This window comes from Nyctereutes procyonoides, unplaced genomic scaffold (genome assembly GCF_905146905.1).
Source record: "Nyctereutes procyonoides isolate TBG_1078 unplaced genomic scaffold, NYPRO_anot_genome, whole genome shotgun sequence".
Taxonomy (NCBI): Eukaryota; Metazoa; Chordata; class Mammalia; order Carnivora; family Canidae; genus Nyctereutes; species Nyctereutes procyonoides.
The window spans coordinates 49,785,513-49,800,829 of record NW_026575140.1 but is presented as its reverse complement, the minus strand read 5'-3'; the positions used below and the strand labels follow the sequence as shown (position 1 = coordinate 49,800,829).

At 40.7% G+C, this 15,317-nt stretch overlaps 1 protein-coding gene across 12 annotated transcripts in view; it reads left to right on the top strand.

Annotated features, from left to right (window-relative positions):
- NCOR1 (nuclear receptor corepressor 1) overlaps window positions 1-15,317 on the top strand; it is a 151,565-nt gene that overhangs the window by 116,333 nt on the left and 19,915 nt on the right. For all 12 annotated transcript variants that reach the window (XM_055305361.1, XM_055305363.1, XM_055305360.1 and 9 more), the window contains 12 exons: window positions 1,143-1,263; window positions 1,362-1,463; window positions 1,800-1,900; window positions 4,038-4,206; window positions 5,818-5,958; window positions 7,305-7,388; window positions 7,859-8,115; window positions 8,481-8,841; window positions 11,082-11,309; window positions 13,476-13,685; window positions 14,147-14,296; window positions 14,854-14,970. In XM_055305361.1, coding sequence (XP_055161336.1) covers window positions 1,143-1,263; window positions 1,362-1,463; window positions 1,800-1,900; window positions 4,038-4,206; window positions 5,818-5,958; window positions 7,305-7,388; window positions 7,859-8,115; window positions 8,481-8,841; window positions 11,082-11,309; window positions 13,476-13,685; window positions 14,147-14,296; window positions 14,854-14,970 — 2,041 coding nt within the window. The remainder of the gene's footprint in view (window positions 1-1,142; window positions 1,264-1,361; window positions 1,464-1,799; window positions 1,901-4,037; window positions 4,207-5,817; window positions 5,959-7,304; window positions 7,389-7,858; window positions 8,116-8,480; window positions 8,842-11,081; window positions 11,310-13,475; window positions 13,686-14,146; window positions 14,297-14,853; window positions 14,971-15,317) is intronic.

Here is a 15,317-nt window from a genome sequence, read left to right as displayed (position 1 = left end):
CCTTCTAGATTCCTAGCACGTTTTGGAACTTTTCAAACCCTCTTTGCACATCTCATTTCTTAACGTTTCCTTTTAAGGTTTTTGGTTATCCTGCTGTTTGCCTTCGTGGTTATCTACTGCCTCAGATAGTGAAGAAGTTAAATCATTTGACGCTGATTTTTTTGCTTTGTTTTGTTTTGTTCTTTTAAGATTATATTTATTTATTCAGTAGAGATACACAGAGAAAGGCAGAGACATAAGCAGAGGGAGAAGCAGGCTCCCTGCGGAGAGCCCCATGTGGGACTTGATCACAGAGCCCCGGGATCATGCCCTGAGCCAAAGGCAGATACTCAACCACTGAGCCACCCAGGCTCTCCAGATGCTGATTGTTTTTGATAAGCATGCATCTTCTTCCCCACCACAGGTCAAATAAAGACAGCCTCGCAAATGAGTTTCCCAGAGAGCCACCAGACAAGTCAAATAATGACAGTTATCTGAGAATGAGGCTTTTAGGAAGCTCCAACCCTCTTCATTCCCCTCCTGTGGCTGCTAGACTGATGGTTTTTACCATGAATGAAGGCTATTGATTTTCAAGGCTACTGCTGAACTTGGTGGGGAAATACATGGGAGAGGAAATAGAGCAAGTTCAAATGCCATAAAGCTCACTATTCTTACCTAGATTTTGCTAGTTTTCTTGAACAAATGTGCCCAGATTTCTACAAGCCTTGGGCTAATTTCGAAATTAAAAAGTTGATTCTACAATTTTTGGTGGTTTTCTGATTGCCTTTATGGAGGAGAGTTTTAAGAAGTCCTTATTCTGCTATTTTCACCAATATCACTATCCTATAGCAATTTAAGAGGAATAAATATTGTTAATAGTAGCTTATTACATTTTGAGTATACTTTAAGTGCTTTATTTATGTAATTCGTTAACAATAAATATTAGTTACATGAAACTTGTGGTGATTTCAGAAGACATAACTTGCTCCCTTTAAAAGTATTTTTAATGTAAGCAATCTATGATAAGGATTTTCTTGCTTTGCAGATACTTGTTCTTAATTTGGGACAGTGAGGGTGTAAACTTTTATAAACAGAGAATGTTAAATTTATTATTGACCTTGTGATAAGACAATGCTATTTTAGTCTTTTAAAATTATTTTTAGGGAACACCTGGCACTTATCTGACTTCTCATAATCAGCCTTCCTACACTCAAGAAGCAGCTAAGCCCTCAGTGGGCTCCATCTCTCTAGGACTGCCACGGCAACAGGAATCTGCCAAATCAGGTCAGTGAGTAAATATTCAGAATGTTCCTGCACTTGCAGCATCAAGGTTGGTTATTTAGCACTTGATCTCTTCCTGTTTCTCTTGCTTTGGTCCATAGCTACGGTGCCCTACATCAAGCAGGAAGAATTTTCCCCCCGAAGCCAAAACTCACAGCCTGAAGGTTTATTGGTCAGGGCACAACACGAAGGAGTGGTCAGAGGTAAAATATGCTGTTTGGCAGAAATATTAAACTTTTGTTCCTAATAAATGTATTAAAGTAAGTCATTGATATGTTTTAATGTTGGGTTTTTAAGTTAGAACCTTTATATTCTAAGTTTTTACTTTCTATAAAAATAATTTAAAACCTTGAAGTTCCACATTTCAGCAGTCCTTTTCAATAATTGCAGTATTATTTTAAAAGTGCATTTCAGTAAAATACAGCTATTCTTTTTGTATTGCTGTTTTCTTCTCTTACCCCGCTTCCAAGTAGGGGCTGATTTTTGTTTTTTTGCAGTGCTAGAAGGTGTAATTTGCTAATCATTTTGGTTATATTCAGGTACCACAGGAGCCATCCAAGAAGGAAGTATAACTCGGGGAACACCAACCAGCAAAATTTCCATGGAAGGCATCCCATCCCTCCGGGGCTCTATCACTCAGGTTAGTTTTGAGCATTCCTGATATGCTGGACAGTAGCTAATGAGAAAACGATAAGTCAGGTCTCAAGAACTCCAGCAGTATAGTTCTGTGATTGAGTTGGTCGTTGTTCTGGATTATGGGACTGGGTCTCAGTGGTAATAAGCCCAGATCCCCAAACTCTCTGCAGAAAGACATTAATATGATCATTTTAACCACCAGCTGTATTATCTGTTCTGTGGGTTATTTGAAAAGGTTAGTGGTTTGCAGATTGGCAGAAGAAACAAATTCTGATTGATGTAGCTTTTACTGTCTTCCTGGCAAAGCTTTTAACCATGTGGTTTTCAGCTTAAATAGAAATGGAGAAGAAAATCATTATAAATTATCTGCTCTCTTTTGCCCTTTGTGAAAAAGAAGGTCTGCAGTCCTGGCACGTAAGCCACCTTGCTGGAATCTCCTGCGATGCTGGGAGATATGGGTGATGTTGACAGAAGTACCAGAAGTCAAGTATCTTCTTCCAATTTGAAGCTAACTGCATTGCCAGTTTTGATTAAGAGAAAGGTCTTTCTTTTCCTCCTTTAGATGTTAATTTCAGTTTGAAATGTAACAGTCCATAGCCTCTTCATTATGTACATCTGGGAACAAAAAATTCTGTCTTGAGAAATCATTGTAAACAGAATCCTGTGTGTGCATTGAACCAGTCACAAGTGTCCGGTTTTATTCTTCTTCCTTATCTTTTGTTCACATTCCGTAGGCCCATGATTAAAGTGTGGTTCCCAGACCAGCAGAATTTGGCATGTAAACGATCAGGCCCCACCTCAGATTTCCGGAAGTCTCATCTGTGGGGGCAGGGCCCTCTAGTGACTCTGCTGTATGCCCACTTGAGAACCCCACCCTAGGACCTCGTTGATCAAGTGTAGTCTGTGTCCCAGAGCATCAGCTTTGCTTGGGAGCTTGTTAATTCATGTAGAAATTTTAGTTCCCACTTCAGACCTATTGAGTCAGAGTCTTTATTTTAACAAGATGCAGTTTATAGAGTATACAATGTAGTGATCTAGAAAGTTACATGTGAACTCTTCACATCTCTCCTTCTATATCCGACCAAGGTATACATCCTGAAATTAATTTTCAGAATAAGCAAACACATTAATAGTAGAGACAGTAGAGAAATAAATGCCATATGCATATTATCTCTTCCTGTTCATTCTCACTCCAGTAACCAGGCTGTGGGTAGGAAGACAGAATGAACTGGATGAAGTGAGGCTGGATTTTTCTCTATTTTCAAACCAGTCTGTCCACGTGAATTGAGCACTTCTGAAGCAGGTGTTGTAGATTTCCCGATGTTTACTACCAAGCTCATTGAACAGCTGGACAAGTAAATGTTTTGTTGTCATTCTTCCTGTTCTACGCGTGTGTTTTCATATCGTCCTCCTCACTAGAGTTTTGGGGATGCCAAATGTGTGAGTGGGCTGGTCTGGACCACGCCCATTTCAACCCAGCAGCTCACTTTTACTAAGTTTCTAACACCTGAGTTTCCATGAATGATTTCTCTGGAAGGAAGAGTTTACTGCTTCAAAGAGGGGTCAGAAAGAACCGTGGCCTTAGGCAACCCCAAAGAGGACTAAGTAATGATGGTGAAGACGCAGAGGATGTGACCTAAACTGAATCCATAGCACAGGATGGAGACTTCTGAGTTTTGCCTTTCCTGCCTCCACTTGAACGCAGCAGACAGTTTGGGAACTTCAGGTTGTTTTTTCCTCTTATCACAATGTGAGAGAAGGTTGCGGTATTCTAAATTTAAAACTTAATTTATCACCTCATTTTTATTAGATTTTTGAAAAAAACTTATTAACATGATTTTTTGGCCTCTAAGACAGATTTTTTTTTCTTGAGAGTTAAGAGGTTTGATTTCAAGGAGGGGAAGAAAGCTAATTTGATTCTTATACCTGTCAGCATTTTAAGTTTTGCGGGACAGGGTTCTAAGACGAAGGTACAGTATTTCTTTATGCTTATAAAACCTTAATGTCTGGTTTCCTCTCATGTCTTTGTCCTTTCTTCTTTGAAGATATGGATGGATCAGACTCCCAGTGTGGTAGGTTAAGTTTTCTGAGCATCTCCCGTTTCCTCTAAACCTGAGTATTTGTGTTTGATTTGATGGCAGGGTACCCCAGCTCTGTCACAGGCTGGCATACCAACTGAGGCGTTGGTAAAGGGATCCATTTCTAGAATGCCTATTGAAGAGAGCAGTCCTGAGAAAGGCAGAGAGGAAGCTGCATCAAAAGGTCATGTTATTTATGAAGGCAAAAGTGGACACATCTTATCCTACGATAGTGAGTATGATGTCTGTACTCTGAAGCCAGTATGGTGATGTGGGACTGGAAATAGAGGCTCTGCTTCCCCACATACTTGCTGGGTGGAGGGAGGCACTGAAAAATGATAAACAGTGTAGAGCCCATAGTACATAGTTCTATAGTGGTAGCTAACATCAACTGTGGCTAGTCGAGTTAGCCTAAGAAGAGAGTCTTTAACTTTAGTAGAATCATTTTTATTTTAAAGGGATTCCTATTTCATACATTAAGAATTAGACAGTAAAAAAAAAAAAAAAGAATTAGTAGATAATAATCTGATAAACCTGGAAAGAGTTTTAAATTGAAATTCTTAAATTATTTTAATATCTGTGTATAAGCATTTTCTTTAGATGTATTCTCAGGTTATATTTTCTCATTAATGTTACAAGAATGACTCAGTTATGGTTAAAAAAAAAAAGCCAAGTGAGGGACTAGATTTGAGTTCCCATTAGCAACTGTTTCTATGATCTGAGTAGTCATTAGTCATGTTTTATCTCTCTTGGAATACAAAGACGTAAGGTATGTGAGCACAGAGTGCCTGATGCAGAACACATGGTAACTTTTTCTGATTTCCTTCCTCCTTTCTTGTTTTAACATTTCTGGCATATGCTGATTTACATTTTGCTTCTAGAGGAAAAAATTAATATGCATTGCCTAAGCCAGATATGTAGATGTCATCCTCATCACTTTGTTGTTCCCTTTCCACATCCAGTCAGTCACTAAGTTGTTTCTGTTCTTTTTTCTGAATGCTCTGGAATATTTCCATTTCTGGTATTCCCCACTGCCACCATCGTCTTCCATTGGGGTGACTCAGCAGCTGCCCCTGATCTCCCCACCTTTAATCAGAACCCCTTTCAGCAATATCCCATTGCTTCCTGCTTGACTCTGCATTGCTTTAAGATCAGTGTAAGCCCCTTACCTTGGCTCAGTCCCCCCACCACCATCTGATGCCAGCTTCTCTCCCAGACTGTTCCCTTCCCGCTTTTCCCTTTGCTCCCTTGCACTGCCTGCCCATACACTCTTCCTTCAGCTCCGTGCAAACTGACCACGCACCCAGCTTAAGTTCTTTGAATGTTCCACACTCTGCCTCACTGTGACGTCTGTGTGCTCACATTCTCTTGGCCTGTACCACCTCTTCCTCCCTTACCTCTGACATAAGCATCTTCTCCTCATCCTTCAGTTGTCAGCTTACCCATGGCTTCTCATAGGCAGCTTTATCGGAGCCTTTGATGTGTTAGGTTTCTCTTCCAGCATTCTCCTAGTACACTATACCTCTCTTTTCATAGTACTGACTATGCTCTAGAGCAATTGTCTCACGCTTTATTTGTATCTGCCACAATTGGGTAAGTTTCATGAAGGAAGGGACTTAATATGTTAACCTTATCTGCAAGCCTATCTTATTTATGCCTGGCACTCAAATAAATTTGAATTAATGAAAATTTCATAAATATCATCTACAAAGTACTGGGCCATAGGTCATCGACTGGTTTTTATATTATTTTTATAAGATAGACTATGAAACTAAGATAACTGATTTACTATAGAATAGGCCTTGGGCCCTGTCTGAGCAATTCTTATTTCTATGTTCTGCAGATATTAAGAATGCCCGAGAAGGGACAAGGAGTCCAAGAACAGCTCATGAAATCAGTTTGAAAAGAAGCTACGAATCAGTGGAAGGAAATATAAAGCAAGGGTTGTCAATGAGGGAGTCTCCTGTGTCAGCACCATTGGAGGGTAAAAATATTGTTTCCAGAACTTTATTTAGATACATTTAATTTTGTACAGCAAATTTGCATGGTTGGGTTAGGTTGTATTCAGTCTCTGTCATTTGTACCTGAAATTTATATTCATGTTAATATATAAATGAAACTTTTATTAATATATCATTATATATTATATTAAAATATGTAACATATAATTAATATTGTTATGAATTAGTTGATATGTTTACATTTATATTCATATGCACATATAAATCAAATACATGACAGTGGAAGAAAGTAAAAATTAAACATTATGGGTCATATCATAGATAACTAGTAGAATGCTCCTGTAATTTGTAGACTATTCCTGCTAGGGTTAATTAAGTGAGTTGAAAAATGTAAAATTCACTCTGAGAACTTGGTTTTTCATTGTGAGGCAGTTAAAATGATGTAATAGAACAAAGACCTGTATTTGAAATCCTGCTGCACTGCTTACTGAGGAATTTCACTGTGGGAGTTTAATCCTCTGTAAATTAAGGGATTGTAGTTATTGTGTGGGGATCCTAGACAGCTGTCCAAACTTGTGCTGACCACATGATACAAACTTACCCCATGTTTGATACACATTCACTACATCAGTGAATGTATATCAAAACTACTAAAAACCTGTGGTTTTATTTTGTTAATGCCTCACTTTCTTTAAATCTTAACCTGCCTCAACAATTTAATGTTAATATAGGTGAAATACTAAAAACAGGATAAGGATTCCTCAATCTTAGAAGTCCTGCATAATTTTCTAAGAGTTGGATTTTCTCCATATTAAAAAAAAAAAATCTTCCCTTTACCTTTAAGGTAATTGTGTGTGGTTATTTCCAATCCTTGATTTAAGTGTATTGTGATGTGACACGAAACTTATGAACAGGTTATTTACAGCTTTTTTATTTTGATTTGCATGTTTTCATTTATGTATTTTACCAGTTTTTGAGATAGTGCAGCCATCTTCTGTGTTTTCCCTCTCTCAGAAGTCTATTCCAGAGCTAAATGGTGATTCTCAACCCCTCTGTGTGTCCTCTCACCTTGACAAAGAAGCATTGGATTTTAGATGTAATTTTGAAAGTATCTTTCCTTTTTCGTTTATAAGAGATGTCTTCTGTGGCTATTTTCTCTTTAGTAGAATGTTGAAAAGGAACAAATGATGTCATGTTGGGTACTTACAACTTTTATTTTTTCCATGATATTCTCAATAGTTCACAAATTTAAGATATCTTTCTCCATAGAGCTTTTATCAAAAAGTATATACTCTAAGGTCAGTATAAAGTATATGTGAATTGATATCCACATTATGTTTAATACTTGAATCCTTTCTTTTTTTGAAAGGGCTGATATGCCGAGCATTACCCAGGGGGAGCCCTCATTCTGACCTCAAAGAAAGGACTGTACTGTCTGGTTCCATAATGCAGGGTAAACTTTTTTTGCTTGTTTTGGCTTTTATTCACGACTGCCCTTTGGCCAAGTAGTTTGTCGTTAATTTGCAGTGCATGAAACATGCTTTTCAAGTATTTTCCCTTTTGAAATATTAGATATTTAAGTCTTGGTTTTAACTCTTCTGTTTCTGAGCTAGTTTATTTGAAGATGGTAGTTACCTAATCTTTGAATATAGAGGCATCTTCATTATGTAAGAACCATTCTCTGATTGTGATGAACAGTGTATTAAATCTTGAACCACCTGAAAAAAGTGACGACTTAGTGTTATAAACAGAAAATTTATTAGAAACTGCAAGCTGACAAGGTATTGATTTTTTTAAATAGCGGTAAAATACATGTATCAGAATTTACTTTCTCAACAACTTTTAAGTGTACAGTTCAGTTGCATTGTTATGCAACCATTGACATTATTATAATAGGTATGTTTCTTGAATTCTTTCCTGAAGGCACACCAAGAGCAACAACAGACAGCTTTGAAGATGGTCTTAAATATCCCAAACAGATTAAAAGGGAGAGTCCTCCCATACGAGCATTTGAAGGCGCCATTACCAAAGGGAAACCATATGATGGCATTACCACCATCAAAGAAATGGGGCGTTCCATTCATGAGATTCCACGGCAAGATATTTTAACTCAGGAAAGCCGAAAAACTCCAGAAGTAGTCCAGAGCACAAGGCCAATAATTGAGGGTTCCATCTCCCAGGTAACTACATCAGGGTTCTTTTTGTCAGCCATCCCACTTCAGACTGTAATAGTCATGGGGCATTTTTAAGAGCATGACTTAATAATTATAAGTAGTTCTTAGGATGTCAGATCTTTTAGAAGTAAAAGTGAAAGTTTTATGTACACTTTTTATTATTTGTTTCTCTTGTGTCTGTATTGTGGAATGCACACTGCGAGAAAGTATGCAGCTCTGGATTTGTGAGCATTTTATTGAGATATCCACATCCATACAGACAGTAAAGGTTACCAGAGCAAATTATAATTGCTATGAGCCTGGCTGACCTGAGATGGAAGAAATCTTTGGATGCCGTGGACTACCTATAATGAGTGTTTCTTTTCTTTTAGGGTACACCAATAAAGTTTGACAGCAACTCAGGTCAATCTGCCATCAAACACAACGTCAAATCCTTAATCACAGGGCCTAACAAACTATCCCGTGGAATGCCTCCACTGGAAATTGTGCCAGAGAACATAAAAGTGGTAGAACGGGGAAAATATGAGGATGTGAAAGCTGGCGAGCCAGTACGTTCCCGACATACATCAGTGGTAAGCTCTGGCCCCTCCGTTCTTAGGTCAACACTTCATGAAGCTCCCAAGGCACAACTGAGCCCAGGGATTTATGATGATAGTAGTGCACGGCGGACACCTGTGAGTTATCCAAACACCATATCCAGAGGCTCGCCTATGATGAACAGAACTGCTGATGGTACGTTACTCTTCTGTCCTGGTCTCATGTTGATTGCACTCTCCTTTCCCACCTCTGGCAAAAAGTAAATGTCAGATTGTTAGCTTTGGGTTGCCACAAGTTCTGTAGGTTGTGCTTGATAGGAGAGCTATATGGAAGGCTACCAAATTGCAAGTAGGTATAATGGTAGGTAAAATACCTAATACTTTCATCAGGCATAAAGTATGCTGGAGTCCAGAAATGCTCTAGAGTAAGTTTATTCTTAGAGTGGATATTCAGGTAATCCTACAAGGTGTTCTGAAAGTCCGTGTTGACCATTGTTTGGTTAGAGGCTCTGGTGTAGGGGTTGAAAGTTCAGGCCACGGAGCAAGACTTCCTGGACTCGAATTGAGATACTTCTTTTGCATGACCTTGGACAAGTTACTTCGCTTCCCAAGGCTTTAGTTTCCTCATATCCGTAAAATGGTAATGTCATATTAAGACTTACCTCACTGCCCATTGGAAAGATCAGATGAGGCCATGTGTTCGAAGGACTTGGAAAGGAAAGCATGAGTGTTGCCCGGCACGTAGTAAATGTGAAATATTATTATAGCCATTGCTGCTGGTGGTGGTGTCAGCCACCTCCCCTGGCTCCCTGCTGCGGGCAGGTATGCTGTAAGGTGAGAGGTATTGATTTTTACCAGATGAACCCTGAAACCACCTGTGACCCTTCAAAACATCCTCAGCCACTCTGTCAGCTTTATTGCAGTACGTGTGAGGTCCTGGCAAGATGCTGGGGTAACTGGGAAGGTGAGCAGTATTTCATGCGGGTAAGAAGAGGACCATCTTGGAGGGAAGAGAAAGGGATGTGCCCACTGGGGGGGCAGAGTGGTGAAGGCAGAGCCTCGGGCTCTGGTTCTGAAGGAGAATTGCCCTGGAGAGGGGAAAGGCACCCCATGTTTGAGCAAGTTGGGGCTCAGAAGGGGATGTAGTAAACCAGCATGATTTCTTGGTTTTGTCAGATAGATTTGTGCAATCATGGCAAAGATGATATTCTCAAAATATTAATAATTAGGTGGTGGTGGTAACTGCACAAACCTGAGTGTATTAATGCCACTGAATCATACCCTTCAAAATGGTAACTTTTAATTCTGTGTGTTTTACCACAATTATTAAAACAGCAGAAGGTGACAGCCAGTGAGTGTCAGGATATGCTATTCATTGGGGGAATGATCTAATAACTTCTGAATAACACCCTTTAAAAAGAAGAGGCTGAGGTAGGTTGACGTTGATGAGCTCATGAGAAAGGCTTTGTAGAAGTCCAGGGCAACGGAAGATGGCATCACGTAGTGACGGGCGAGCAGCAGGGAGGCTTGGCGACACAGACAGAGGGAGGGAGCTATGACTTGGTACGCGGGGGATGGAGAAGAATTTGCAATGTTGGAGTCCTACAGAAAACAAGATCATTTCTAATGGGCTGTAAAGAGGAGTGCTGAACTTCATTTTTAATCTTAACATTAGGTGATAAAATGGTGCTGGGATCCAAGAGCTGGTAATCTCCAAATCTCAAAAGCTTCTGCTAGATCTTCATATTTGCATGTTTTTCAAGATGGAATATTAAATGTTAGGTGGAAGCAGATAAAAATATAAAATACAGTTGTAATTGAGTGAGAAATGAATAAATTGACTGTTGAACAACTTTGGTTTGAACTATGCAGGTCTACTTAATGTGGATTTTTTTTTTTTGGTGGGGGGGATAAATACAGTACAGTACTGTAAACATATTTTTCTCTTGCAATTTTCTTGTCCCCCCCCCTTTTTTTTTTAAGATTTACTTTAGAGAAAAGCGAGTGCAGGATCTGGGGAAGGGACAGAGGAAGAGGGAGAAAGGGAAGCAGATTTCCCTGCTGAGCACAGAGTCCAACACAGGGCTTAATCTCACAATCCTGCAATCATTACCCGAGCTGAAATCAAGAGTAAGACCCATCTGGCCACCCAGGCGCCCCTCTTACAATTTTCTTTTCTCTAGCTTACTTTATTGTAAGAATCCAGAATACAATACATAAAACATAAAAAATATGCACTAATCGACTATGTCACTAGTAAGCCTTTCGGTCAGTAGTAGGCTGTTAGTTTTTGGGGAATCAGAAGTTGCACATGGATTTTTCACTGTATGGAGGGTTGCTGTCCCTAACCCCTGCATTGTTCAGGGGTCGACTATATGACTTGACTTCCCAAGTTTTCTTAAGAAGTTGTGGTGTTGCCTTTTTTTTTTATTTCAGTTACGATTTCCTCTAGCAAGTCTACCAATCATGAAAGAAAATCAACACTGACCCCTACCCAGAGGGAAAGTATACCAGCGAAGTCTCCAGTACCTGGGGTGGACCCTGTAGTAAGCCACAGCCCTTTTGATCCCCATCATAGGGGCAGCACCACAGGAGAGGTTTATCGGAGCCATCTTCCCACACATTTGGATCCAGCCATGCCATTTCACAGGGCTCTGGATCCTGGTAAGCACTGGGTGTAGGGATGGTTTATGGCAAAGAAATAATATACCTGTCTGATTTTTTAAACTATTTAAGTATAATATGCAAACTGTTGTATATATGTGTGCAGCTCACTGAACTGTCACACACACAACCCCCCCGCCCCCCCGCCACCACATTAATTACCAGTTCCTAAATCAAGAAACAATATTACCAGCTCCCATTACAGGACTAAAAATCAGAATGGCATTTGGTTAAGCTGATTGGAAAAGTGGGTCAATGTAAAGAATTATTTTTGAATGACGGACGTCCCTTAAACATTTAAATTTACGAAGTAGACCTTCACTTACCTCATCGGTGATCTATGTAAGGTCAGGGTCTACTGATGAAATCTAAGTGATACATTTCCTTGCAGTTTTGGTCTTTTAAGTGAAGCTAGAATTTAAAGCTGCTTCAAAGCAATTTAAATACAGAATCCTTGCAGATTTTTTTCCTCAGTCTTTCCAAATTGTCTCATCCACACCTGATTCAACTTTTGTATTGAGTCTTTCCAAAGCAGTCAACTCAGTTTCCAGAGAAACAACTCCTTTCATTCTTCTCTCAGCAACCTCCGGGTTACCTCATTAAGTTATGTAATTACAGTAGCAGGTACAACTGGAAGGAACTTTTGAACAGACCCACTCTTCTGACGATGGATGTAGGAGTGTGTAGGTTTTCTGGGAACAATCTGCCCAAGGCAGCATGCTCTACAGAGGGAAAGGAGTGGCTCAGCGTGTCAGTGGCTGGCCTAACCCGTCCATGTGCCAGCTCCAGCCCGTCCTCTGCTCAGTCCCTGCTCTTCTTGCCTGCTGAGCCATACTCAGATGTGTATTTTCTGCTCAGACCTCTTCTCCATCCTAAATTGTTTGTTATATCCTTCAAGTTGAAGTTGAGAAATAATACCTATGTTTTACCATGGTCCTTAGGAGATTTTCATTACCAGCATGCCAAGATCTCTAAGGGTTAGTTATATTTTATAGAAGCAAGGTACCTGGGGCAAATATTTTATCTTTTGAAGGCTATATCAACAGCATCAAATTATTTATCACTTGAGAACATTAGGTTTCAGAGAAGCCTACACATAGTTCTTCAGGGGCTGTCTCACACAAACTGAGGCAGAAGTTCCCACAGAGTCCACTGACAGACTTGTCCTGCTGGGGGTTCCAGATGAAGAAAGGGGAAGCAGACATTCCAGAAAACTTGTCATCTGTTTTTCTAGAGATTTAAAATAGTTCACTCACATTTTCAGGCAAAATGGAATGTGTATACTTCAATGTAGTGCTTATCATAGCCCCTCATTTTAGAGCAGTTTTGTTTGCTTGTTATTTTTGAGCTGGAGCTGGATTTAAATGTTTCAAGTGGGACGTTACCTTCTCCTTTTTATCATACCTCCCTGCCGCTTCGTAGCAACTTGTGTCATGCTCTAACCCAGGCTGTCAAACTACGGCCAGGGGGCTAAATCGTCCTGCTGCGTATTTGTGTAAATGAAGTTTTATTAGAACCCGGCCCACCCACGTTTGTGGTTGTTTTGTCTCTGGCGGCTTTCAAGCTACAATGGAAGAGTTGAGTAGGTGAAACAGACCATATGGTCCACAACGCAGAAGATATTTACCATCTGGCCTTTTATAGAAGAAGTTTGCTAATCTGTGCTCTAAACACATGCATTACTTAAATGCTCGTAGACTAAGCATTCTCAGTCTCAGGAAAGTCGTTCTGTGTCCCAAAGTGTGTTCACATGTATTTCTGTTTGGTTGTGTTGAATGATGAGTACTATAAAAATAATTCTATTTTCAAACACAGCTCTTAGATACTGGGGTGAAAATACCATTAGGTTATATGGCAAAGGTTGGAAATGCAGCTGCTTGGGAAGTTTCTTAGCCCCTGTTCTACCAGTGAAAATCTTCACCCTTGTACCGTGTCTAGTTCCTCCTCCCTTTCCATTACACCTGACGTGAGAATGCATATATTCATGTGGGTGACGTATCAGGGTCTACCACACATCTCCCTTCTCCTCGTAACGTGCCACCCACCCAAAGCTGCACATGTGTATTAGCTTGGCAGCAGGAGGCCTCCACCTTCCTGCTAGTGATGGTTAGTGAATGAATCTCCCCTAGATTCCACTAAATGCCGTTCTCTGATTCTCTCCACCAGCTGCCGCTGCTTACCTGTTTCAGAGACAGCTCTCCCCGACCCCGGCTTACCCAAGTCAGTACCAGCTTTATGCAATGGAGAACACAAGACAGACAATCCTCAACGATTACATTACCTCACAGCAGATGCAAGTGAACCTGCGCCCAGACGTGGCTAGAGGCCTCTCCCCACGGGAGCAACAGCTGGGTCTCCCTTATCCAGCAACAAGGGGTGCGTGTCTTTGCGTTCAGGTTCCCTGCAGTGTGTTAGATGTACTGAGAGGCAATGAATATTTGCTGAGTGAACGAAAAGGCAGTCCTACACTTTCTTTTTGTAGCTTCTAGCCATTGAAGGCAGATAAAGTAATGGGTCAAGATTGGGTGTTTTGGTGAGCACTGAAATTAACTAAACCAATTCGTTGTGGTGGCTATTTGAGATCATTGTTTTTTTCAATTGGCTGTCTGTCTCTCTGCAATCTGCCCGTGCTTTTAGGTGACTCGTATGGGGCATAGTATTTCATAGCCTTCTATAGATTAAGGAAAGTCTTACAAAGTCATGATGATCTTAACCATTTTTATTTATACTGTATACAAAGTATCATGGGGCTATAGAGAGAAACGATTATAAAAAGCTGTGTATCTTCAGAAAAATTGACATTTAACATCATTTTATCATATTTGTCTTTTGAGCAGGAATCATTGACCTGACCAATATGCCTCCAGCAATTTTAGTGCCTCATCCAGGGGGAACCAGTACTCCTCCCATGGACAGAATCACTTATATTCCTGGTACACAGATTACTTTCCCTCCCAGGCCATACAACTCTGCATCTATGTCTCCAGGTAAGAGACTGTAGTCACGCACCTCTCTGGTAGGACCAGTGTGCGTAAGTGTTTACAACATAGCCTTCGAAGGCATTTTGGGCACTTTTCCCCCTTTGACTCTGCTGGTGTTTGGGGGTTTTTGGTTTGTTTGTTTGTTTTTAAAGATGTGTTTATTTTAATTTTAGAGCAGGGGTAGGGGTAAAGGGAGAGGAGGAGAGAGAGAACTCTAGGAGACTTTGCTGAGGGTGGAGCCCGACATGGGGCTGAGACTGCCCTGAGACAACGACCTGAGCTGAAATCAAGAGTAGGATGCCCTACTGACTGTACCACCCAGGCGCCCTTGGCCTCCTGTTTTTTTTACTAAATATTTAATAATAGTTTTTATATGCCCAGGTACACCAGAAATATCCCAAAAGCTTGTGTTAGCTTGTGTTGTGTCATCCAAGACTCTTAAACTGTGCATCTTAAATTTGGAGCATTTTGAAAAATTTTCAGTCACTTAAAAATTTAAAATATGTTCGTCCCTGACAGGCTGATGTTTTTGTCTTTAAGTCGCAGATGTCTGTGTTTTCCAGGGCACTCGACGCACCTGGCAGCGGCTGCAAGCGCTGAGAGGGAGCGGGAACGGGAGCGGGAGAAGGAGCGGGAGCGGATTGCTGCGGCGGCGTCCTCAGACCTCTACCTTCGGCCAGGTGAGCAGCGCACCTTTGTCCATCTGCAGACCTTCCTGGGATGTTGGGATGATGGGGCATTGGGCTTCCTGTTGAAGGGGATGCCAAGCTGATCTTAAACATGGGAATCATGAGAGAAAAAGTAATTCACACCTTAACTGAAGTAGGGTAAGTACAGGAGGAGTTGAAATGGTGATGACGTGAATTTTGAACAGGAGATGAGGTTTTCATGAGGAAGGCATCATTTTCATTTGACCCCAGCAGCTGGCTACAGTGGGGCCTGAGCACACAGGGCACAGAGCTCATTGGAGCTGAAAGCAGCCAAGGAGACTCACGGACACTAGGACAGGCTGTGCTGAGGAGCTGCG